The sequence below is a fragment of the Podarcis melisellensis genome (assembly GCF_964234715.1).
Source record: "Podarcis melisellensis genome assembly, chromosome: 2".
In the NCBI taxonomy this organism is placed as follows: Eukaryota; Metazoa; Chordata; class Lepidosauria; order Squamata; family Lacertidae; genus Podarcis; species Podarcis melisellensis.
This window is the reverse complement of record NC_138529.1, coordinates 77,524,554-77,549,094: the sequence shown is the minus strand read 5'-3', so window position 1 is coordinate 77,549,094 and position 24,541 is coordinate 77,524,554. Positions and strand designations below refer to the sequence as shown.

The 24,541-nt window shown below is 39.3% G+C and overlaps 1 protein-coding gene across 1 annotated transcript in view; it reads left to right on the top strand.

Annotated features, from left to right (window-relative positions):
- Positions 1–24,541, top strand: part of NUP210 (nucleoporin 210) — a 94,575-nt gene that overhangs the window by 22,499 nt on the left and 47,535 nt on the right. Inside the window, exons 6-12 of the mRNA XM_081898376.1 lie at positions 6,692–6,824; positions 7,383–7,541; positions 10,694–10,762; positions 11,646–11,752; positions 15,371–15,511; positions 21,579–21,716; positions 24,263–24,418. Coding sequence (XP_081754502.1) covers positions 6,692–6,824; positions 7,383–7,541; positions 10,694–10,762; positions 11,646–11,752; positions 15,371–15,511; positions 21,579–21,716; positions 24,263–24,418 — 903 coding nt within the window. The remainder of the gene's footprint in view (positions 1–6,691; positions 6,825–7,382; positions 7,542–10,693; positions 10,763–11,645; positions 11,753–15,370; positions 15,512–21,578; positions 21,717–24,262; positions 24,419–24,541) is intronic.

The window sequence follows — 24,541 nt, the reverse complement described above, 5'->3', positions numbered from 1 at the left end:
CTACTCAGCAATATTCTTTTCATATCAGCAGAAATGTATGTGTTTAGGGTATATGCCATTTTAAAAATAAAGAAAATTAACTAGGACTCAAGTGGAAAAAAATGTGAAACACTTGGGTATTTGTATCCCAATCTGAAAAGAGGTCTTCAAGCTGAGGCTGCTGGAGAGGTTAGATTTCTGAAATCCCAGTATCAAGCAGGGACATAGCGTTTGATGGCTTGTAAGGTCTCTGCTGACTCGATACTCACCACTTATCATTGCTATAGGCTGCAAGAACTTTGGAAGTAGGGACTGACACACACCAGGACTGTTAAGCTTGTTGTTCTCCAGTGCTCTTTGGGGGCTACTGCCAATATTGTTTTGCTGGTTTTGCTCAGTAAATGATGTTGTAAGTGGAACATTGAAGAAGCAGTTAACAGGACTCCTAGGCCTCTGGGTTTGGTTTTTTTCCAGGGATTAAAAACTGCAAAATGATGCATTGTTTTCTGCATATTACAGTTCTTCAGGGTATTCAGATGCCTGACAGATAAAAATAGGTATCCATTACAAGTATGGATTTTGCAGCACCAACACCACTGTGGCAAAGTCAGCAAGATGCTACTCAGCAATATTCTTTTCATATCAGCAGAAATGTATGTGTTTAGGGTATATGCCATTTTAAAAATAAAGAAAATTAACTAGGACTCAAGTGGAAAAAAATGTGAAACACTTGGGTATTTGTATCCCAATCTGAAAAGACCTTTTTCTTTTCTTTTTCTTATTACTATTACTTTCTGACTGGAAATAGATTTAAAGGAAAAAAGCATAGACTCTGAAGCTCCCCCTCTTTTGGACCCTCACAGTGCTGTCTGGGAATATCTAGACCAGTTTTTTGCACAATCAGCCACTTGATATTCAAAGGTTACAGTCTAAACCAAGTTGCTTAATGTGTTGCTGAATAATGTTCCACCATAGCCTTATATTTCTTTTTAAAGAAGGTTAAAACCTCTGTGCATCTCTTTCAAGGTGCCCACCCTTTTTAAAAAAAGTTTATGTATATGCATACAGTTGTACAAACAATATTCATTAAGTGGGTGGGAAAACTAAAGTAAAGGTTGTGTACAGGAAATACATGACAAGTGAAATACCATGTACTGGCAGTGTGGCCTGGGTGTCCCATTGAAGATTCCAGATCGCTGTAGGCTAACCTAGCCTGCCACGCATCAGCCTGGGCTAGTGGCAAGATTTTAGTCTGAAAATTATTCACCTGTATTGCATCATTTTATGAGCATAAGCCAACAGGTGTTAAAAAAATCTCATGAAAATGAATAGATTCACTCATACTTCCATGTGTTACAGCCTTTACAATTCACATTTACTGTGCATTTTGTTGCAATTGCAAAGCAAAGCAGTTTGGGAGTTGTTCTGTAATAAAATAGATTAAAGAGGAACTAGATATGTCCTTTTATGAGACATTTAAAGTGTTGAGGTTTTCAACCACCCGGGTGCAAAAATTGGTGTAAGATCTGTACATAAGATGATATGGGAGTCCAGTGCTGTCTTCTCAATATTTTAAAGTTATTTTAGTCTAAGGCCAGTGAAATCTTCAAAGAGAAAGAAGTGGTGGAATGAAAACCACTTTCTGTTCACATTTTGCCAGTTTGTTTAATGGCCCGTTTTAGCAGTTTTTCTTCAGAATGGCTAGTTCAGCGGGACAGTGCTGCAGAATTGCCCTCCTGACACACCAGTATTGCTGCTGCTTACCTGGGCAGTGTGGGGGTGGGATAGGGCAGCAATAAGATTGACGCTGTACAGGCCCACCAGCGGCAGTGCCCGATTGACCTGACCTCGCTCTCACTCTGTTTTGCACACTGGTGTCGAGAGAATAACTCTACAGCAGGCATAGGCAAACTCAGCCCTCCAGATGTTTTGGGACTACAACTCCCATCATCCCTAGCTAACAGGACCAGTGGTCAGGGATGATGGGAGTTGTAGTCCCAAAACATCTGGAGGGCTGAGTTTGCCTATACCTGCTATACAGTGTCATCCAGGTGTGGCACACCCATAAGGCAAGGTGAGCCAACCGCCTCAGGCAGCAGGTTTCTCCTGATATAGTCCTCTCCCCTTGTTCCTGATGTAGAACTTCCCTGACCCCTTCTTTACTGGTGGGGAGGAGGGTGCCATTTTGGAGTCTTGGGCCAGCCCTGATCTCACCAGACCCCATCATTTGCAGCTCCTTTTCCCTAGCTGTCCAGAAGATCTCCGGTTAGGCTTGGCTTTTAAGTTTGCATTCCAGAATGAGAATTCTAGCTGAAAGAATGTGTCATATTAATTGCTTGCTTGTTAACACTGGATTTACCTCATTCACTGATTGCTTGAGTGCACATACATTTTCAGTGCTTGTAAAATTTAAAAGGCAATCATGCAGATTTGTGTATGGCAATATAACTAACCGTAGTATAACAGAATAAACAAACAGAATATGATCTGATAAGGGCTTGACTGCTCTGTCAATACGTATTGATAGATGCTTACTACCATGCTAAGGTCATTGTCTTAACTTTGTGCATAAGTTAGCACAAAGAATATGTTCATTGCATGGTGTTCCTATTTTCCATTAATCCAGAGTATGGCCTTAGGAGAAGTTAACACAACACAGTCATATTCATGTGAGAGTAGGCTGCCCTTTAGGTGCCCCAACCCCAGCTGCTTAAGTCTTTAAAAATCAAACATTACTTTTGACATGTACCTTGAAAGAAACTAGAAGCCCCTTCAAATCTTTAAATGCTGGCAATGTTAAACCTGCTCCATAAAGGTAAAGGGTAAAGGTAAAGGGACTCCTGACCATTAGGTCCAGTCATGACCGACTCTGGGGTTGCGGCGCTCATCTCGCTTTACTGGCCGAGGGAGCCGGTGTACAGCTTCCAGGTCATGTGGCCAGCAGGACTAGCCGCTCCTGGCGAACCAGAGCAGCACACGGAAACGCCTTTTACCTTCCCACCGGAGCGGTACCTATTTATCTACTTGCACTTTGACATGCTTTCGAACTGCTAGGTGGGCAGGAGCTGGGACTGAGCAACGGGAGCTCACCCTGTCATGGGGATTCGAACCGCCGACCTTCTGATCGGCAAGTTCTAGGCTCTGTGGTTTAACCCACAGAATTCTGGGCAATATTGTTTTTTAAGGGTCCTGGAAATTGTAACTCTGTGAGGAATAAGCTACAACTGCCAGAATTCTTTGCGGGAGAGAATGTGCTTAAAAGGTAGAATATGTACACAGTCATTATGTGTGTGTCTTCTCAACCTTTTTTAAAGGCTTTTGAAATTACATAAAATGCAATTTATCTTTTTTTGCAAATCAACTCTTTGTTGTTATTTAAAGTTGGCATGTATCTTTCTCTTTTTCAAATAATTCTCCAGCATTTTTCTCCACACTTCTTCCTCTGCTTTCCTGGCTGAGCTGACTTGAGCAAGTAGAACATTTTCACTAGAGATGTTAAGGAATCCCTTCTCACTGTGTTCTTTATAACCCACATGTGAGCTCAGAGAAAATTGAAAACCATACTTCATTCATCCACATGGCACTGCAGAATACCCACATGGCAATACAAAATACAGTTGCTTAAGTTAACTTGCTGCATTCAGTTTTCTCTGACAAGTTGACATTCATTTCTTCCCCCAAAAGCACCAAGAAAATACTTTCAAGAAAAAGTAATTATAACCGCAGAATTGAATAATGTACATCTATTCTCAAAGGCAAAAACTAGACTTGGTACAAGAGATTTTTTCAACTGTTCAGGTAGATAACTTTTTTCTATTTTTTAAAAAAACTAATGTTTTAAAAGACTGTACTGGGAAAAACACCACAACATGCGGCGTCTCTGTTCCTCAGGCAGCGAGAAGTTCCTGGGGCAATGCTTACCCTGACTTGCCTTCCTTTGAAAGGGAGATCAATGGAGACATAAGAGTTTACGTGCAAATATACAAGTTGAGCAAAGGTGGAGACAGACAGCAAAGCACTTGTCTATAGCAACAGATCCCCCAAAGAGAGAGCTCTAGAAGTTACTTTTCAGAACTCAAAACTGCACATTCTTCATTGGATTACATTATTCTTGGGGGGGGGGGGAGGGAGAGTTACCTGACTCCATCAGAACCCTCAAGGAAGATAAGACAGGTCAGCTATTCAGGCCCATTAGCCAAGCCATTTGCCTGAAAAAGGATGCAGCTGGCACACCTGGCCTCTGACTCCTGAGGATGTTAAGCCCCGTTAAAACTCTGCTGTCCAAACCCCCAAATTTAACACCAAGACATACAAATAGAGGGTTGCCAAACTATTGAAGTTTTTTTTTAAAAAAAACAAAAGAACTTATCCTTCAGCAAACTCCAGTAGAACTTTATACATTTTGCTATCTATAGAGATTTTGCTATCTATAGAGTAATGACAAAATTATGTGCTTATGTGAGAAGATACTGTAAGCTTTAAAAAAAAGTTATTTAAAAGTTATTTGGAGCAAGTTATTCTTACAAACAGGTCACATTCTGTATTTTACACAGTAGTGTATCGTACGGTCTTCTGTTTCCTGGTATGCAATAAAAAGGACTTGTGGAAATTGGATTTTCTCAATTCTTACCAAGAACCTCAGTTAAGTTGGAACTTTGTGCTTGCTCCAAGGTGTGGGAGATGAGAAAAATAGATGAGAGATGATAGATAGATGATAGATAAATAGATAGATGATAGATAGATAGATAGATAGATAGATGATAGATGATAGATAGATAGATAGATAGATAGATAGATAGATAGATAGATAGATAGATAGATAGATAGATAGATAGATAGATAGATATAGATAGATGATAGATAGATAGATAGATGATAGATAGATAGATAGATATAGATGATAGATAGATAGATATAGATGATAGATAGATAGATATAGATAGATAGATAGATGATAGATTATAGATAGATAGATAGATAGATAGATAGATAGATAGATAGATAGATGATAGATAGATATAGATGATAGATAGATAGATGATGATGATAGATAGATAGATATAGATAGATAGATGATAGATAGATTAGATAGATAGATAGATAGATAGATAGATAGATAGATAGATAGATGATAGATAGATAGATAGATATAGATGGTAGATAGATAGATAGATAGATAGATAGATAGATAGATAGATAGATAGATAGATTAGATAGATAGATAGATGATAGATAGATAGATAGATAGATAGATAGATAGATAGATAGATAGACAGACAGACAGACAGATATCCTCTGCTCACCAAGAAGGTGGTATCCACACAGTGGAAGCAGCATGGTTATTTATTATTGCTCTATTCCACAACAAGCAAGGTAATATGTCCATTTTGCAAGATAGATAGATAGATAGATAGATAGATAGATAGATAGATAGATAGATAGATAGATAGAGATAGATGATAGATAGATAGATAGATGATAGATAGATAGATAGATAGATAGATAGATAGATAGATAGATAGATAGATAGATAGATGATAGATAGACAGACAGATATCCTCTGCTCACCAAGAAGGTGGTATCCACACAGTGGAAGCAGCATGGTTATTTATTATTGCTCTATTCCACAACAAGCAAGGTAATATGTCCATTTTGCAAGATAGATAGATAGATAGATAGATAGATAGATAGATAGATAGATAGATAGATAGAGATAGATGATAGATAGATAGATAGATGATAGATAGATAGATAGATAGATAGATAGATAGATAGATAGATAGATAGATAGATAGATAGATAGATGATAGATAGACAGACAGATATCCTCTGCTCACCAAGAAGGTGGTATCCACACAGTGGAAGCAGCATGGTTATTTATTATTGCTCTATTCCACAACAAGCAAGGTAATATGTACATTTTGCAAGGCCAACTGGACTCAGTTGTAGCCAGCTCCTGGGACCCCTGAAATCTTGCACCTTACAAGCATTGGCAGAGCTATTAATTTGGGGATCTTTACTGGAGACAGTTGTATGCCTGATCACAACTGGTTGTACCTAAGTCCTACTCAGGCAGACCCAATAAAACTCCTGAACCTGAATTGGCCTAGGGCTTGCCGATCAGAAGGTCAGCGGTTCGAATCCCTGCGACGGGGTGAGCTTCCGTTGCTCAGTCCCTGCTCCTGCCAACCTAGCAATTCAAAAGCATGTCAAAGTGCAAGTAGATAAATAGGCAAGAAGGTAAACGGTGTTTCCGTGTCCTGCTCTGGTTCGCCAGAAGCAGCTTAGTCATGCTGGCCACATGACCCGGAAGCTGTACACCGGCTCCCTCGGCCAGTAAAGCGAGATGAGCGCTGCAACCCCAGAGTCATCCGCGACTGGACCTAACGGTCAGTGGTCCTTTTTCCTCTACCTTTATTAACTTCATAGGTCTACTCTAAGTAGCATTAGATTGGGCTCTGCATACAGCCCACAAGCTCATAACACTACCTTAATTTGCTCCTATCCCTTCTGAAAAGGCAATGCAACCAGCTGTTATTTCAAAACAAAATGAGTGCTTTTCTTGCTTTACATTTTCCAAGTTTGTTTTTCAGTGAATGTAATTAAAACTTTACCATGAACCTAACTGTTTCTTTGGAAATCCCATTTGTGTGAGAGTTTTTAAACCTATATTCTCTCCCCCCCCCCCCGCCTTTTCTTTTTTAACCTACAGAATGTACCTGCTGCTGAAGTCAGATTGTTTATTTTGGAAAACATCATTCTGAATCCAGCTTATGATATCTACCTACTTGTAGGAATGTCAGTGCAATATAAAGTTCAGAAAATAAGACAGGGGAAGATTACAGGTTTGTCTTTTTGCTTTTTCAAATGTTGATATTTTGTATTCAGCCATTCTCTGAGAAAGACTGGAATGCAGATATACCTGACAGAAATGATTACCACCTTTTATGTGTATCTATAGACCTGTACATATCCTCATTTAAGTCAAGAAGGGTGAAACGGAGACTGTGAGTTGCAGTTCACTGAGCCAAATTTTGACGTGTCATTTTAATATGCCATCTGGCAGACATTTCCTCCAAACTCTTGTGACAGGAAGGAAGGTTTCAGTTAGGCTACATCATATCAACCTGAGTGTATTCCTACAAATACTATCCTCTGTGTGTGTCTATACAAAATAACTCTCAGTAGTAGTATATGGATTTATACTTTTATCTGCTGCATAAACCAGTTTTAGTGAGTATAAGGTATTTCCTTCACTTGATTTGAGTTGCTGCTTCAATCCATTTTTCTTTTTATTTATCATAACAAATTTATTGATGACTCGATATTTTACACTGACAGGACTCCAAGGGTGACACCTTTATGCTCTCATTATTTCTTGTGTCTTCTTCCTATATGTACAGAATTAATAATGCCTTCCGATCAGTATGAACTGCAGCTTCAGAACAAAACACTCAGCCCTGGGGGAGATCCAGCCTGGGCTGTTGCCAAGTTGGATCAGGCAACTTCCAGAGTTACTGCATTGCAGCGGGGACAGACGAACGTTGTACTTTGCCACAAAAATATCCTTTTTGAATAGCATCCTACTTGTTAGCCTTGAAGCTTGATGAAATTATAGATTTTGGCTCATGCAGCAGTTGGAGAACTAGCCTCTATGACCTAGTTCGCATGTCGTGCTGGGTCAAACCTTGGATTAGCACGAATGCTGGAACAATCAGGCTCCCAGATAGAAGCTCATAGCTGTGTCATGATGAACTAATTTAAATTTTGGCTTAGCATGTGGTCTGAACCAAGGTCTGTGGCTAAGCAGTTTCCAGACTAACCACAAACTATAACCAAGGTTAGTTCAATGTGGTGCCTTCCATAGTTCCAGTTATAGGTATCTGTAGAAGAAGAAGTATCTGAAGAAGTGCGCATGGACACAAACGCTCATACCAATAACAAACTTAGTTGGTCTCTAAGGTGCTGCTGGAAGGATTTTTTTTAATTTTGTTTCGTCAAGGTTAGTTCAAACATTGGCTTAGCTCAGTAGTTACAGCAGCATTGGGAATACATAGGGGGGTATCTTGTGCTTCTGTACAGTTGTGGCAACTGCAGCTGCAATGGCCCAGAACCCTTTAAAAACATGGTAACTGAAACGGAAGCTGTGTGAGCTAGACTTGGGGTGGGGGGTTCATGCATTGGTTGCTTCAAGACTGGATTACTGCAATGCATTCTGTGTGGTACGTTCCTTGCACTTGATTTGGGTGCTGCAGTTGCAGAATTCTGTAGCACCATTGCTGTCAGAAGACCCTGATTTGTTACTGGGCCAAGTTCAAGATGTTACTGTTATTATATAAAGCCTTTAACAGCTTGGGACCAGTTTACTTGTGAGATTTCCTTTCTCTGTATATGCCTTCCTGACTGCTTCAATCTGCAAAACTGGCACTGTTACAGGTGGCGTGTAATACTCGTTCTGCACTTGTAAGAAATTGATATTTTAATATGGCAGCATTTCACTTTGGAATTTCTTGCCTGTTGACATCAGGCAGGTGCCTTCACTATACTCTTTTCGGCACCTGCTAAATCCAGTTTTGTTTAGGCAAGCCTATCCAGAAATGCAGAACGTTGACATATGCTTATCATTTATTATTATTTTTGAAGGTTTTAAAAAGTAGCATTTTTAGTGATGATTGTATTTGTTTTATTACAATCAAGTGATATATAAACTTTGCAAAATAAATAAATCTTTTTTTACAGTGGTTAGGCAAAATGCAACATAGTGTATGGAGCCATGCAATCTTAAGTTGTTGCAAGTTGAGTATCACAATTCCCTCTCTGTTAGGTGTTTGTCTGCCTTAATTGCCATACAATGAAATGTAGTTCTACCTCCAGGAAATGCAGTTCATCTTGTGCCAAACATAAATATAATTATAAAAGGTATTAGTTTGATTCAGGTGGAACAGGAAACCACGATTCTCACTACAAGAGGAAGGCATGTAAAATGTCAGGCTCTTGCACCCACCCTTCCCACTACGGCAGCTGTGAGAAGCATCTACTTACACTTTTGTCCATACTAGTCTGCTGCATCCAGACTCCAGGAACTGTTTATTAAAACTCTTGTTAGGAAGATTATATGAGTATCAAGTCACCGGCTGCATTAACATATAATGCTAAACCATAGTTTAGTTTACAGGCATCCCCAAGCTTTGGCCCTCCAGATGTTTTGGCCTACAGCTCCCATCATGCCTAGCTAACAGGACCAGGGGTCAGGGATGATGGGAATTGTAGTCCAAAACATCTGGAGGGCTGAAGGTTGGGGATGCCTGGTTTAATACTATGTGCATGTGCTATAGTGAGCTCATTTAAAGCACACAGAGTTGGAAGCAACCCCAAGGGTCATCTAGTCCAACCCCCTGCAGTGCAAGAATCTTTTTGCCCAACATGGGGCTCGAACCGATGACCATGACATTAAGAGTTTCATGTTCTACCAACTGAGCTATCCCATGAACTCCCTCTTCCTTCTCCTTGTCCTGTGCAGCCAGGAGGATTTCATTGAAGATTAGTTTCATTTTTATGAAGGGCAGCATATCATGTTCTATGCAGTGCTTTTTTCCTAAAAAAAATGTTTAGGGGTACTCTCATTTTGACTCAAGAAAATCGCTATTTTATAGTGCAAATCAGGGGAAATAAATACAGTAAATGGACAAAAGGCCACCATTGTGGGTAGCAACGGAACTGAAGATTCACTGTGCTAGAGAAGAAACTAAAAAATAAATAAATTTCTTCTCCTGTTAGATTCACAAAATGTTTAGGGGTATGCGAACCCATGCGTCCCCCCCAGAAAAAAGCACTGATTCTATGAACTAGGAAACTGGTAAATTGCAAAACAAACTAACTTCAGACTATGGATTATGAAGCTGACTTGTTTATCTAATAAGAGTTTGACCCAGGAATCTGAGTTTACAACAAGGCATGGGTAGGCAGACTAAAGCCCGGGGGCCAGATACAGCCTGATTGCCTTCTGGATCTGGCCCATGGACAGTCAGGGAATTGCTGCGTGGATCTGATTCTGATCATTCAGGCAGCACCATTTCCCCCCCCCCCCACATACACCGCAGCAGCACCTCCTCCCTCCCTCCTTCTGGCTTCTCCCCGCCCTGCCTAGAGGAGGAAGGGGGCTGGGCTTTGTTGGTGCCAGCCCCTCTCCGGAGCCCTTTAACACGCCGCTCATCATTCCTCCGCCGCCGCCGCCAGCCCCTGCCACTCACAAGACACAGGAGCCACAGTTGGCTGAGCGCCCCTCTCAAATGGCCGCCATTTAAAGCAGCCCCACTCCAGAGCCCTTTTGCATGCCGCTCATCATCCCTCGTTCATCCCCCCCCAAAAAAATATAGTCTGGCCCCCCACAAGGTCTGAGGGACAGTGGACAAGCCCCCTGCTAAAAAGAATTGCCAACCCCTGCAACAAGGCAACAAAGTGAAACTAAACTTCAACTAAGTATTTTGCATGGCTGCCTGGGAGGAAGAGGGATTCCTGAGCCTGAGTTCAGGCGCACTTCAGTTCATTCATGCAGCATTAGATCACAGTGTAGTGTCATATGCAAACATAGCCCACTGTGTGTTCTTTATGATGGCGTTATTCTCCTCATTAGTTTCAGTTAAAGAAGAAATTCCTTGTAACTTACTGTGCTGCTAAACTGTATCAGAATCTCTTGACCTTGACCAGTTTCCAAGCATTTCTATGAAAGGTGCTTCCAAATTACCAAATGGCACCATTTACGTTGTAGACCCTGGATACTTAGGTGAGTACCAGATGGTCAATCAAATGAATCTGTCAGTTTTGTCTTGTTAACTTTGGGGAAAAATAAATAACTTCTTTCGGCTTCGGCTGGGGAGGGCGGGATATAAATAAAAAATATTAATTTATTTTTATTTTTATTACTATTATAGCTATAATAACTGAATGTGTCCATTTATATTACAGTATGTTGATGTGTTTTTAATATACCGTAATTCATGTCTGTGGGTGACTGATGGGTGGCCTTTAAATTTGCATGGCCATAATTATAGCCTACTAGTTCAAACTTTCAAATATCTCATTTTCATTAGATTTGCAAATGTGTGAATGGTTAAACATTGTGCTTATCATATGCAAAGCCATGAGTTTATGTTACAGGGAACCAGGCAGATGGCCTTCTTGGTAGTGGCACCCACCCTGTGGAATGCTCTCCCACCAGATGTCAAAGAGAACAACAACTACCAGACTTTTAGACGACATCTGAAGGCAGCCCTGTTTAGGGAAGCTTTTAACGTTTAATAGGTTATTGTATTTTAGTGTTCTGTTTGAAGCCGCCCAGAGTGGCTGGGGAAATCCAGCCAGATGGGCAGGGTATAAATAAATAAATTATTGTTATTATTATTATTGATAGATAGTTGCAGATCAGGGAGCCCTTTGGGACTGACAAGTAAAGTAATAAATATTTACTTAATTATTTTTCTGCAGTCGCAGAATGTGATTGTTGCTTAATTTTTATTGTGTCAAACTCAAGTGCCCTGGCTGAATATTAGAAGCCTCTTATCAACAATATAAGAGTATTTTATTTTATTGAAAATATGATTCTGATAACCATTTATCAAATATGTATTTCTGTAAAGTATGATTTTCATTGCTTTTCTACTTTATAGGATTTTCAATTCATCCTGCTGATAGGTGGGTCTTGGAAACAGAGAGGCTCTATGAAATCACTGTTGATGTGTATGATAAATCAAGTAATAAGGTGCACTTATCGGATGTAAGTGAAATATGGGCATACATTTTCTCTTAAATGTGTTTGAATACCTGAATAAGAATACACACACACAGAGTGGGCTCATAGAGGTTAATGGCGAGGGCTAACTTAGGTCTCTTAATTTCTTTTTTTAAAATATATTTTTATTAGTTTTCCATTAAAAAACAAAATTATACACTCCATACATCTTAATCACATCTTCTCTTTTTTGACTTCCCTCAATTTGTCTGCCAATCCTTCATATTTTAACTTTTTACACATTTCTAGCTTATTGTTTATAATATTACTGTAAACTTCATCCCATTTTTAATTCTTATTATAACATCCTCCCATCACAGCACTTCATTAAAACTTACAAACATAAGTTGGTTATCACTTAATTTTTGCAAATATTCAATAAATTTTTCCCAGTCTTCTATAAATCTTTGATCTCGTCGATTTCGGATCCTTCCTGTCATTCTGTCCAATTCTGCATAGTCCATCATTTTTGTTCTCCATTCTTCTATCATAGGTAGCTCCTCCTGTTTCCATTTCTGGGCCATCAGTATTCTTGCTGCTGTCACTGCATGTAAAAATAACTTCTTTTCTTTCTTATTTATCTCATTACCTGTAATGCCTAATAAAAATGCTTCTGGTTTCTTAACAAATGTATATTTCAACATTTTCTTCAATTCATTATATACTATTTCCCAAAAGCTTTTTACTTTCTTGCATTCCCACCACATATGATAAAATATACCTTCTTTTCTTTACATTTCCAACATTTGTTACTAGTCTTGTACATTTTTGCTAATTTTACCGGTGTTACATACCATCGATACATCATTTTCATCACATTTTCTTTTATAGTTGTACATGCAGTAAATCTTAAACCTTCTTTCCATAATTTTTCCCACTCCTCCATTTGTATATTATGTTCTAAGTCTTTGGCCCAATCAATCTTAACTGATTTTACCTCTTCATCCTTCGTGCACCATTCCAATAATATCTTGTACATTTTTGCTAAAATTTTAAAATCATTGTTCAATATTTCTGTCTGAAATTTTGATTCTTTATCAGCAAAACCCCTTTGATTTAAATCTTTTCTAAACATTTCACTAATTTGAAAAAAAAATGCAACCAATCATTAATATATTCCTTAATTTCTTCAAATGGTCTCATTTTCCATTTACCTTCTCTTTTACTTATTAACTTCTCATATGTCACCCATCCCCCAGACATATTGACTTTTTTCACATACATCGCCTCCAACGGCAATAACCAATATGGAGTTTTTTGTTCCAACAGATTTTTATATCTTTCCCACACTTCGATCAGAGACCTTCTTATGATGTGATTCTCAAAGCCTTTATGTACACGTTTCTTGTCATACCACAAATACGCATGCCACCCGAATCTGTTATCAAAACCTCCCAAATCTAACAAATCAGTATCTTCTAATTTCACCCATTCCTTCAACCAACAGAGGCAAGATGCTTCATAGTACAATTTCAAGTCTGGCAGGGCGAAGCCTCCTCTTGCTTTCACATCTGTCAATATCTTAAATTTTATCCTCGGCTTCTTACCCTGCCAGATATACCTTGAAATTTCTCTTTGCCAATTTTTAAAAATTGCTGCCCCTTTGATTACTGGAACTGTTTGAAATAAAAATAACATCTTCAGTAGCACATTCATTTTAATCGTTGCAATTCTTCCCCCAGAATGACAGTTTCATTCTTCTCCACACCTCTAAGTCCCTTTTAATCTTATTCCATGTTGGAACATAATTATTCTGAAACAAGTCAATGCTCCTGGAGGTTAACCATACTCCTAAATATTTAACTTTCTTAACCACTTCTATCTCTGTTTGTTGCTGTAATCTGTTAATTACCTCCTGATCTATATTTTGGGTAATTACTTTAGTTTTTTTCTTATTCAGAATGAATCCTGCCAACTAACCAAACTGATCAATTTCTTTCAACACTTCTGTTACCGTATCCATGGGGTCTTCCAAAGTTAATACTAAATCATCCACAAAAGCCTTAACCTTATATTATTTCCTACCCTTTTATCTGATCATTACTTCTAATTGCCCTTAGTTTTTTTTCTTTGGAAGTTTTCTTCCAGGACCGCGATAAATAACAATGGTGATAAAGGACATCCTTGTCTTGTACCCTTAGTTATTTTTATGTTTTCCGTCACCACATTATTAACTATTAATTTAGCTTTTTGATCCATGTATATTGCCTTAATACCACTTAAAAGCGTTTGTCCCATCTCCATCATTTCAAAATTTTTTAACATAAAATCCCAAGAAATATTTTCAAAAGCCTTCTCCTCATCCACAAATATTAACATAGCTTGTTTGTCATTCCTGGCAGTCAAATATTCCATAACATTAATTATATTCCTAATATTATCTTTCATTTGTCTGCCTGGAAGGAAACCCGCCTGATCTTTATGTATTAGCTCCTTCAAAACTTTTTTCAACCTGTTTGCTAATATATTTGCAAATAGCTTATAATCATTATTCAAAAGCGAGATCGGCCTAAAATTTTTGACTTGAGTTAAATCAGAATCCTGTGATATATGCTTCTTTCCAAGTTTCTGGTATTTTTCTCTTTGTTAAAATATTATTCATAACTTCTTTCAGAGGTACAAGTAGGATGTCCTTCAATTCTTTATAAAATCTTGCGCTGAATCCATGCGGTCCTGGTGTCTTTCCACTTTTTAATTCTTTAATTGCATTTCTTATTTCCTCTAATTCTATCATCTCATTTAATTTGCATTTTTCTTTTGTCAGAATCTTCTGCACTCCTTTCTCCTTTAGATATTCTTCTATTTTTTTAATATTTCCTTTTTCTTTTCTCTTGTAAAGTTGTCTATAAAAGTCCACAAATCGTTTTCTTATCCCTTTCAGATCTTCAATCTCTCTATCTTCCACAATTATTTTATGTATGGTATTTTGCTCTTTTCTTTTTTTTTATCTGCTAAGCTAGCAGTTTTCCAGTTTTATTTGCAAATTCAAAATTCCTTTGTCTCATTCTTTTGATATTCCATTCTACTTCCCGGTTTATTATCATTGAAAATTATTATTATTATTATCATTGAAAATTGTGCTTGTAATGCTTTGATGTTCAATTTGAGTTTTTTATCACCAGCTTCTTCTCATTCTCCATTATTTGTTTCAAGATTTCTTTTTTCCCTTTTTCTCTGAGGTCTCTTAATTTCATTGAGTCTACTTGTGAGTAGAATTTAGCTGAGTAGAACAAAATTGGAAATACCATATATTGGTTTGGATCTGGAAATTTCTTGCAGAAGCAGAAAAACTCTTCAACTTTCACAAGATAACCCTGCTAAAATGCTCTGATTTCCCTGTCCTGCAGCAGCAGCTGCTGCCGCCACTTCCCATGCCCCAACCCACAGCATTGCCAGAGATCCCCAGGATTGTGCAGAGAGGGCACAGTGAACTATAGGCAGCCGAAGGTGTTAGGAAAGCCTTGCTTTGTGAATGAAGTTCAGCTCAATCTTTCCTAGATCTATTATAGTACTTCTATGTCATATATTCATTTCTGTTTTATTCAGAGTACCAGTACATCCTCTTATGTCCAAGTAATTACACTCATCCTTTTTAAATTTCAGAATCTCAGAATTGATATTTCCTGGCCAAAAGCATACTTCAAGGTTCTTCAGTCCTCTCCAAATGGTTCATATCATCATGTGAAAGCGATAAAGGAGGGACACACCATTATAAGTGCTTCTTTAACATCTGTTGTAGATCAGGTATGTCTGTTGAAAGAGGAACATTTTGTCTTGCATTTGTTTAAAGCTGAAACCTTGAACCTGAATGGTATCTTAAGAGCAAATATGATACATTGAAGTTCAGCAGAGTCAAGGGGGAGTGGGAATTAACCTGTTTTAATAGAAACGGAGGACTCCTTACAACTATAAGCACATCTATTTGAAAATAAGTTCCATTGATTTCAGTAGAATTTCATTTCAAGTAATTGTCTTCACAATCACAAACAATCACAATCACAAACTGACTACATATCCCTAAATACATTAATTTGAAGCAACTCAGTTGGACATTTTTGATCACTGGGGCTTTTTTCTAAGTAGTGTATTCAAGTAGTAAAGCTTTTTCTGAACTGTACTGTTTCATGTTATAGATATGAGTTGCTCAGCCATGATGAAAAAGCCCACTGTATACAAAGGAAAATAATGTGTTTGGGAGCAGACTAGGTTGCCTCTATTTGTTAACCTGACTCTTTTGTATATGCTGGAAGTTAGGGGCTTTCCCTCTCCTACAGGGAGCATTCAGACATCCTAGGCAGGACAGTCTGGTAAAACCTTTACCAAACAATTAAGTGGAATGTTTCAATTGGGCTTCAATAATTTCCATGAGGATAAGCTGTAGAGCTAACTTCCTATAGACTGGCCCCAATTTGCATGTTTTGTAGCCCTTCCTGTGTCTTTTTGATTACCAAAGACAAATGGGGTAGGAAGGAACAGTCCTATGTTCACACACTATATATATATATATATATATATATATATATATATATATATATATATATATTTGGTGTCCTCGGGTGTCTTCCCGTGTAAAAGTTGGGGTGTCTAGGCGACGTTTCGACGAGGTCTCACTCGTCATCTTCAGGCTGGTGCTTTCGGCTTCTTGTTACTGGAACAGAGCAGGATCTCAGTGTTTGAGTTCCTATAAATACTGTTGAGGGGGTGTGGTGTATAGCCTCCAATGTTCTGGGCAGAGAGGAAGTTCCCAGGCTAGTGTGCCTTTTCTTCTTTTGTTCCTTAATTACTTGAGGGATATCTTGAGTGATTTCTTGAGTGATATCCTGAGTACCACTTAGGTGGGTCATTAGGTGTGGATTAGTTGCTAAAGTCTTTGTGTCTTGACCTCTTGAACTTTGTGAAGAGTTTTTCTGAGAAGATGGCTGTACTACACTTAGTTGTGCTCTGGCTTGGCTTCGTGTATAGGGGCGAGCTGTGGTTTTGTGGCCTGTGTCAGCCAGATCTGTGTAGGGATTGCAGGGGGGTGCAGCATCCGGAGGTGCCAACATGGTTTGGCTACTGGATGGTGTCTGTAATTTATCTGTGGAGAGGGTCTGGGTTTGGGTCTGGTGTGGTTGATTGGTGATGGCGTTCTGTGTGCCTCTGGATCTGGTGTCAGTTTTTGTGGGGAGGGCTAATTTCCAGATGTCTGGCAAGCGGGATGTGTCGTCACGCTTGTTCATGTTGTGAGGGTGTTTCTCTATCTCGATGGCTTCCATGATTATTCTCTTGTGGTGATGTTCCATGTTAAAGAGCAATTTGGAATCTGCAAAATTAATTTCGTGTCCTGTTTCTTTCATGTGTTGGAAAAGAGAGGAAGTTTTTTCTTCTTTTTTGACGGCATTCTTGTGTTCTGCGATACGTGCATTTATTCGTCTGTTTGTTTGTCCAATGTACGTGGCTGGGCAGACTTTGCAGGGTATTTCATAGACCCCTTGGTTTTCCAACTGGATTTTATCCTTGGGGTTTCTGAGGATATTGGCTATTTTTTGGTTGGTGCAAAAGGCTGGATACCAGCAAAACAGGGTTACGAAGCTAATCCAAAAAGAAACACCCCCCAAAAACCAAGACACAGAAGAAAACAATGGCATGGCCCTCCTTCCTTATATCAAGGGCACTACAGATAAAATTAGCAAAATCCTCCATAAACACAATATCAAAACAGCCTTTTGCACCAACCAAAAAAATAGCCAATATCCTCAGAAACCCCAAGGATAAAATCCAGTTGGAAAACCAAGGGGTCTATGAAATACCCTGCAAAGTCTGCCCAGCCACGTACATTGGACAAACAAACAGACGAATAAATGCACGTATCGCAGAACACAAGAATGCCGTCAAAAAAGAAGAAAAAACTTCCTCTCTTTTCCAACACATGAAAGAAACAGGACACGAAATTAATTTTGCAGATTCCAAATTGCTCTTTAACATGGAACATCACCACAAGAGAATAATCATGGAAGCCATCGAGATAGAGAAACACCCTCACAACATGAACAAGCGTGACGACACATCCCGCTTGCCAGACATCTGGAAATTAGCCCTCCCCACAAAAACTGACACCAGATCCAGAGGCACACAGAACGCCATCACCAATCAACCACACCAGACCCAAACCCAGACCCTCTCCACAGATAAATTACAGACACCATCCAGTAGCCAAACCATGTTGGCACCTCCGGATGCTGCACCCCCCTGCAATCCCTACACAGATCTGGCTGACACAGGCCACAAAACCACAGCTCGCCCCTATACACGAAGCCAAGCCAGAGCACAACTAAGTGTAGTACAGCCATCTTCTCAGAAAAACTCTTCACAAAGTTCAAGAGGTCAAGACACAAAGACTTTAGCAACTAATCCACACCTAATGACCCACCTAAGTGGTACTCAGGATATCACTCAAGAAATCACTCAAGATATCCCTCAAGTAATTAAGGAACAAAAGAAGAAAAGGCACACTAGCCTGGGAACTTCCTCTCTGCCCAGAACATTGGAGGCTATACACCACACCCCCTCAACAGTATTTATAGGAACTCAAACACTGAGATCCTGCTCTGTTCCAGTAACAAGAAGCCGAAAGCACCAGCCTGAAGATGACGAGTGAGACCTCGTCGAAACGTCGCCTAGACACCCCAACTTTTACACGGGAAGACACCCGAGGACACCAAAACCTGCATTCCTGTACCCGTGAAAATCTACGAAAGCAAATATATATATATATATATATATGCAGGTTTTGGTGTCCTCGGGTGTCTTCCCGTGTAAAAGTTGGGGTGTCCAGGCGACGTTTCGACGAGGTCTCACTCGTCATCTTCAGGCTGGTGCTTTCGGCTTCTTGTTACTGGAACAGAGCAGGATCTCAGTGTTTGAGTTCCTATAAATACTGTTGAGGGGGTGTGGTGTATAGCCTCCAATGTTCTGGGCAGAGAGGAAGTTCCCAGGCTAGTGTGCCTTTTCTTCTTTTGTTCCTTAATTACTTGAGGGATATCTTGAGTGATTTCTTGAGTGATATCCTGAGTACCACTTAGGTGGGTCATTAGGTGTGGATTAGTTGCTAAAGTCTTTGTGTCTTGACCTCTTGAACTTTGTGAAGAGTTTTTCTGAGAAGATGGCTGTACTGCACTTAGTTGTGCTCTGGCTTGGCTTCGTGTATAGGGGCGAGCTGTGGTTTTGTGGCCTGTGTCAGCCAGATCTGTGTAGGGATTGCAGGGGGGTGCAGCATCCGGAGGTGCCACCATGGTTTGGCTACTGGATGGTGTCTGTAATTTATCTGTGGAGAGGGTCTGGGTTTGGGTCTGGTGTGGTTGATTGGTGATGGCGTTCTGTGTGCCTCTGGATCTGGTGTCAGTTTTTGTGGGGAGGGCTAATTTCCAGATGTCTGGCAAGCGGGATGTGTCGTCACGCTTGTTCATGTTGTGAGGGTGTTTCTCTATCTCGATGGCTTCCATGATTATTCTCTTGTGGTGATGTTCCATGTTAAAGAGCAATTTGGAATCTGCAAAATTAATTTCGTGTCCTGTTTCTTTCATGTGTTGGAAAAGAGAGGAAGTTTTTTCTTCTTTTTTGACGGCATTCTTGTGTTCTGCGATACGTGCATTTATTCGTCTGTTTGTTTGTCCAATGTACGTGGCTGGGCAGACTTTGCAGGGTATTTCATATATATATATATATATACACACACACATATACATATATATATATATAAACAATTTAAAATAATCTTTTTACATCCTTAATATATCAGTGCCTTCGCTTCTTCTCTTTCCATGGTTCATTTTACATATCATAAATCCCTGCATATTTTACAATAACTATACTATTCAGTACTCCATTATTGCATTCATCAAAACTTGCTTACACTGTTGAATTTATCTTAATGCTGCCAGTGTTTTCAGCTGTATACAGTTATTTCCCATATATTCAATAAACATTTCCCAGTCTTTTTTAAACGTATGTTCTTCTTGTTCTCTTATTATATATGTTAAGTCTGCAGGTTGTATTTAAGTTGCCATTCTTCTTTAGTTGGGACATTGCTCATTTTCCATTTTGGGGCTAACAAAACACGGGCTGCAGAGGTAGCATACATAGATAACCTTTTCTGACACCTGGGAATATCAGTTTGAATTATCCCCAACAGAAAGGACTCTGGGGTTTTTTGGGGGGTGGGGAGTACTTTTAATCATTTTTTTTTTCAATAGTGTTGACAATTATTTCTTAACAATCTGGCACCTGTTGGTCCTGGAGCTGCTGTAGAGGCAAGAGGCTTTTGCAGTTACTCCTGGAATGAGGGAAGCCTGGCAAGTTTCTTCAATGTTCAGTTATATGCTTCGCTGGCACCAAGGAGAGGGCAGGGCTGTGAGGTTTTCTTCATACCTAGCCAACATGGGTATCAAAAGGAAATGTTATAATAGTATACGGTAATTAAATCTACAACATTCCTATACACCACTGGTGACTGAGTCCCTGCTATCAGTCTGGATGTGCAAAGTACCCCAAGGATATAACACCATGCCAAAGTTTTGAGTGCCCCCATAACCAACACCATTGATTCCAGAATATCTTGTTAGCAACCTCCCATAGGAAATAATGCTTCTGTGACTAATGAGAAGTTGCTGCTCAAGGCTGCAGATCTTGGCAGCCCTGGAAAGTTGCAAGCTGATTTACTTGGGATAATTGTCTGGGGAATTGTTTCTTGACTTAGAATGTAATTGCCGGTATGGAGTTCAGAAAAACTCATTAATGGGAACAGATAAACAGCTTCTATTTTGAAATATACTTCTTTCTGGTTTAAAGTTTGGTGGATGTGGTCTTATCCAAGCGTGGAAAGTGATGCATAGTTTAATAAGGAGACTGACTTACTTTATAATGCTGTTGTAAGGATTACAACTAGGTCACATATGTGAATTTAAAAGTACTATTAAAGTGTTTATACTAATGTAGTAGTAGTAGTAGTAGTAGTAGTAATAGTAGTAGTAGGAAATACTAAGTGTTTTTTTCCCCACAATTAACTTTATTGTGAGCAACGTGTCTTTGGTTAACAATAGTAATTGTTATATGCTGTAAATTAGCCATTGCTTTTTGGGTAACTGTAGAGCATATCCAACTGAGTTACTTAGAGTAGACCCAATGAAATCAATGGATGCAAGATTCATTAATTTCACTGAATCCACTCTGAATATACCGTAACTAATGTTTTGATATTGGAAACAACCTTATGATCCCAACATTACTTGCTTGGATTTGAAAGGAGCCCCCAGAATGTAGTAAGGCCTTTGGACCAGAACCTATATCTTCAGGTTATCAATATCATACATTTCTAATACATATATGTTGACAAAAATGTGCTCTGCAACAAAATTAGAAGGCCACTCTCTGTATCAGCTTCTTAGCCCATGTATGTATTTTTATTACTACTATTAAAAGGCCCTACAGTGCACCTTTCAGTAATATTCTCTGGGTAACTATAGATTAAAACAGTAAAACACTTTAGCAAAATAGTAATCAGCACACAGCCTTTAAAAGGGGGAAATAAAGAGGTATTTGCCTGGTGCTGAAAGTACATTAAATTGAGTGCCAGCTGAGATGGCCACCTATGTAACTTCAGAGACAGGGAGACATGGAGAAGTGTCTCCAGTGTATGTGATGATGCAGAAGTTCATGAATATGTCAGAGATGAAATAAGCATCCCAAAGTTCCCCCCGGCATTTCATCTTTTTAAGATTCAGACAGACTTTGTCAAATAAACAAAGTTTAATTAGTGCATAATTTATTTTAATAGGATGGAGGTGTTCACACACTACCTGTTCCTGTACAGAATCAGCAAGAAGTAGACATTTATGTTCCCATTGCTCTTTCACCAAGCATTTTGACGTTTCCATGGCAGCCGAAAGCTGGAGCCTATCAGTACACAATAAAGGTAAGTGCTGAAAGCCATCTAAATGCAGAAAACAGTCCGCCTCGCTATTGGGTACTTGATGACTCTATTGTACGTTATTAACTTTTGAGGCTGCAACCCTCTTTCTATTAGAAAATGGAATTTCGTTACTCTTCTGCTGCAATTTGACACCTGCTGCTTCCAGAACTGCATTTTGTTTTATGGCACACTCTTATGATTAAGGAGCCTTCCTTTTAAAGTAGGTATGATTGCAGAACATAACCTGTGGTGGTAGAAAATAACAAATGGAAAACAAATAAAAATTCTTATGGTTTATGGCAGGTAGGTTCCATAAGTTAGGGGCTTTGTTGACTGCCGAGAAGATAGCCAGAGCAGCACTCGCACTGACATACTTCACTTCCTCTGTTTCATCCACCATTGCAATAACATTGCTGTTGGGAGGCAAAGGCCACGGCTTTATTTATAGTAGATCTTCCAACCATGACTCTTCTTTTGCACTTTTCATGCTTTCTCAGTTTCCAGCGAATAAGGTTAACCAGAAGCATCTTTTCTTTGAACTTTCCTGGGAAAAACAAATTCTGTTACGCAAGCTTTTTTTTTTTGTTTTGTTTACAGGTAACTCAGTTAAGGGTGTCAGAGCTCTTCAGCTCTCTTACAAAGATTTTCGTCCTCTTTGTATGAGAAATGGTTTAACTTGAAAAGAGGCATCTATGTGAAGCATACTTTAGGAATGAATGCCAAGCTGTGTGAGTTTCTGACATATAAAAATACAGAAGTCTTAGTTAAGCAATCTGATTGGAAGAGTTTGGATTTGATATCCCGCTTTATCACTATCCTAAGGAGTCTCAAAGCGGCTAACATTCTCCTTTCCCTTCCTCCCCCACAACAAACACTCTGTGAGGTGAGTGGGGCTGAGAGACTTCAAAGAAGTGTGACTGGCCCAAGGTCACCCAGCCGCTGCATGTGGAGGAGCGGAGACGCGAACCCGGTTCCCCAGATTACGAGACTCTTAACCACTACACCACACTGGCTCTCCAGTGAGAGAAAGAAATTTAAGTTATGGGGCTGAATCTAGATTTTTGCTTTCGCGAGTAGGAGCATCTGTTGAACAAAGCTCTACGCAGTGGATGCTCCTGCTGGTGTGCGTGTGTGGTTTGTGCTTCTGTTAATTCAACCCCCTCCCCTCCAAATGTGAGAGGTGGTGCAGTGGGGACAGAATGTATTAGAACTCAGTCCAACTCTAGAAGGGTATGTGTGGTGGTGATCATCCCCTATTTAGAAATGTTTGATTATTTGGGCAGTTTGGCCTGTGAAAGTGAAATTCTTTCCTGGGATTTTTAAATTTGTGTTTCTGCTTAGAATAATTCTAAACAAATCATTTATGATAATTTGAGAAACTCTCCTGCATGTGCAACCTCTCTGCATGTGGAGAGTAATCTGACCAGTGGAGAAGATGAGTGGGAAGGAATTCTGCATGTGGAAGAGTGTGGGTAATTTAGAGTGCCCTTATTGGGTTTTCTTTCCTCGTTGCCAGAATTTATAATACATATCAGACTGCTATTGACGATATTCTACTTATGGCACTGGGTTTTTTATAGAGCTGAAACAGATGGTATACATCTCTGATATGCATAGCATACAGAGCTATCCTGTTGCTTGATCTGTGAGGTCATACATCTCTCCATAGTTTACACGCTATAAAAACAGAGTACTGTAAATGCATCTTCTTGTTCAAGCCACAAACACAAAATGAAGATAAATGTGTGAAGATTTACCTAGCAGTTTTGATTTTAGGAAAGGACTTAGGGCTGATGACATGCATTTTACAGCTACTGAGTCCTTTGAAAGACTAAGGGTGTTACAGGCCAAAGTATTCAGACCTTTGTAAGAAACACAGTGAAAACTGGCGCTCTTCATTGTTGTCAGCGGCTGACTTCTGATGAATTTCGGAAGCAATGTATATACACAGCTAACCTCCCCTTAAGACTAAAAATAAAGACATGATGACAGCAAGAAATCAATTTTCTGTGCCCCCTTTTGCCATTAATACTTTTCAGAAATTCCCATTGGTAGAAAAACACTTTCAGCAGTACACAGGTTAGCTGCACTGAGACTTGAAATCATTCAGTTGGCTGTCTCCGGCTTTCAGTAAAACGGAATTAATCGGAGTTCTTAAGAACGCAGCAATGCTATATGCTGGGCCTCTTGTGTGCTGACTTGTGAAATGATATGCTGACTACTGGCACTATTAATCACTGAGGTATCTCTCGGTATCAAAAATTTTGCCGGCGATAGAGAACCAGAGGGAGAGAGGTGTCTGTGGCCATTATAACTATGAATGAAACATCTTTGTGTAAGGAAATGAGATTAAAATGCAGCAGAGTGTGGATCCCTGATGTTTCCAGTTTAGCGGAAGAGTGTTTCTATCCATGAATGTCTGGCTAGCAGTTCAAGGCTAGGCTATTCTAATCTATTTGAGTAATTTGCAGAATGGGTAACTTAGAGGTATATATGAGAACAAGTAATAAAATGAATATATTTTTTATGTTTTTTCATTTACCGTCTAGGCTCAAGGTGGAAGTGGTAATTTTTCTTGGTCCTCATCTAACCAAAACATTGCTACAGTAACAGTCAAGGGAGTAATGACCACTGGAAATGAAATTGGTGTCAGTATTATACGTGCCAGTGACGTTCAGAATTCATTGCATTACGGGGAAATGAAGGCAAGTAATACTTATTTTGCTTTTCCTTCCAAGAAGGGTCTTATCAGAATCTTCAGAGAAGGCACACTGTGCTATCAGTCATAAAGCAGAAGAGTTCATGTCTCTTTCTGTGCCTAGGGAATT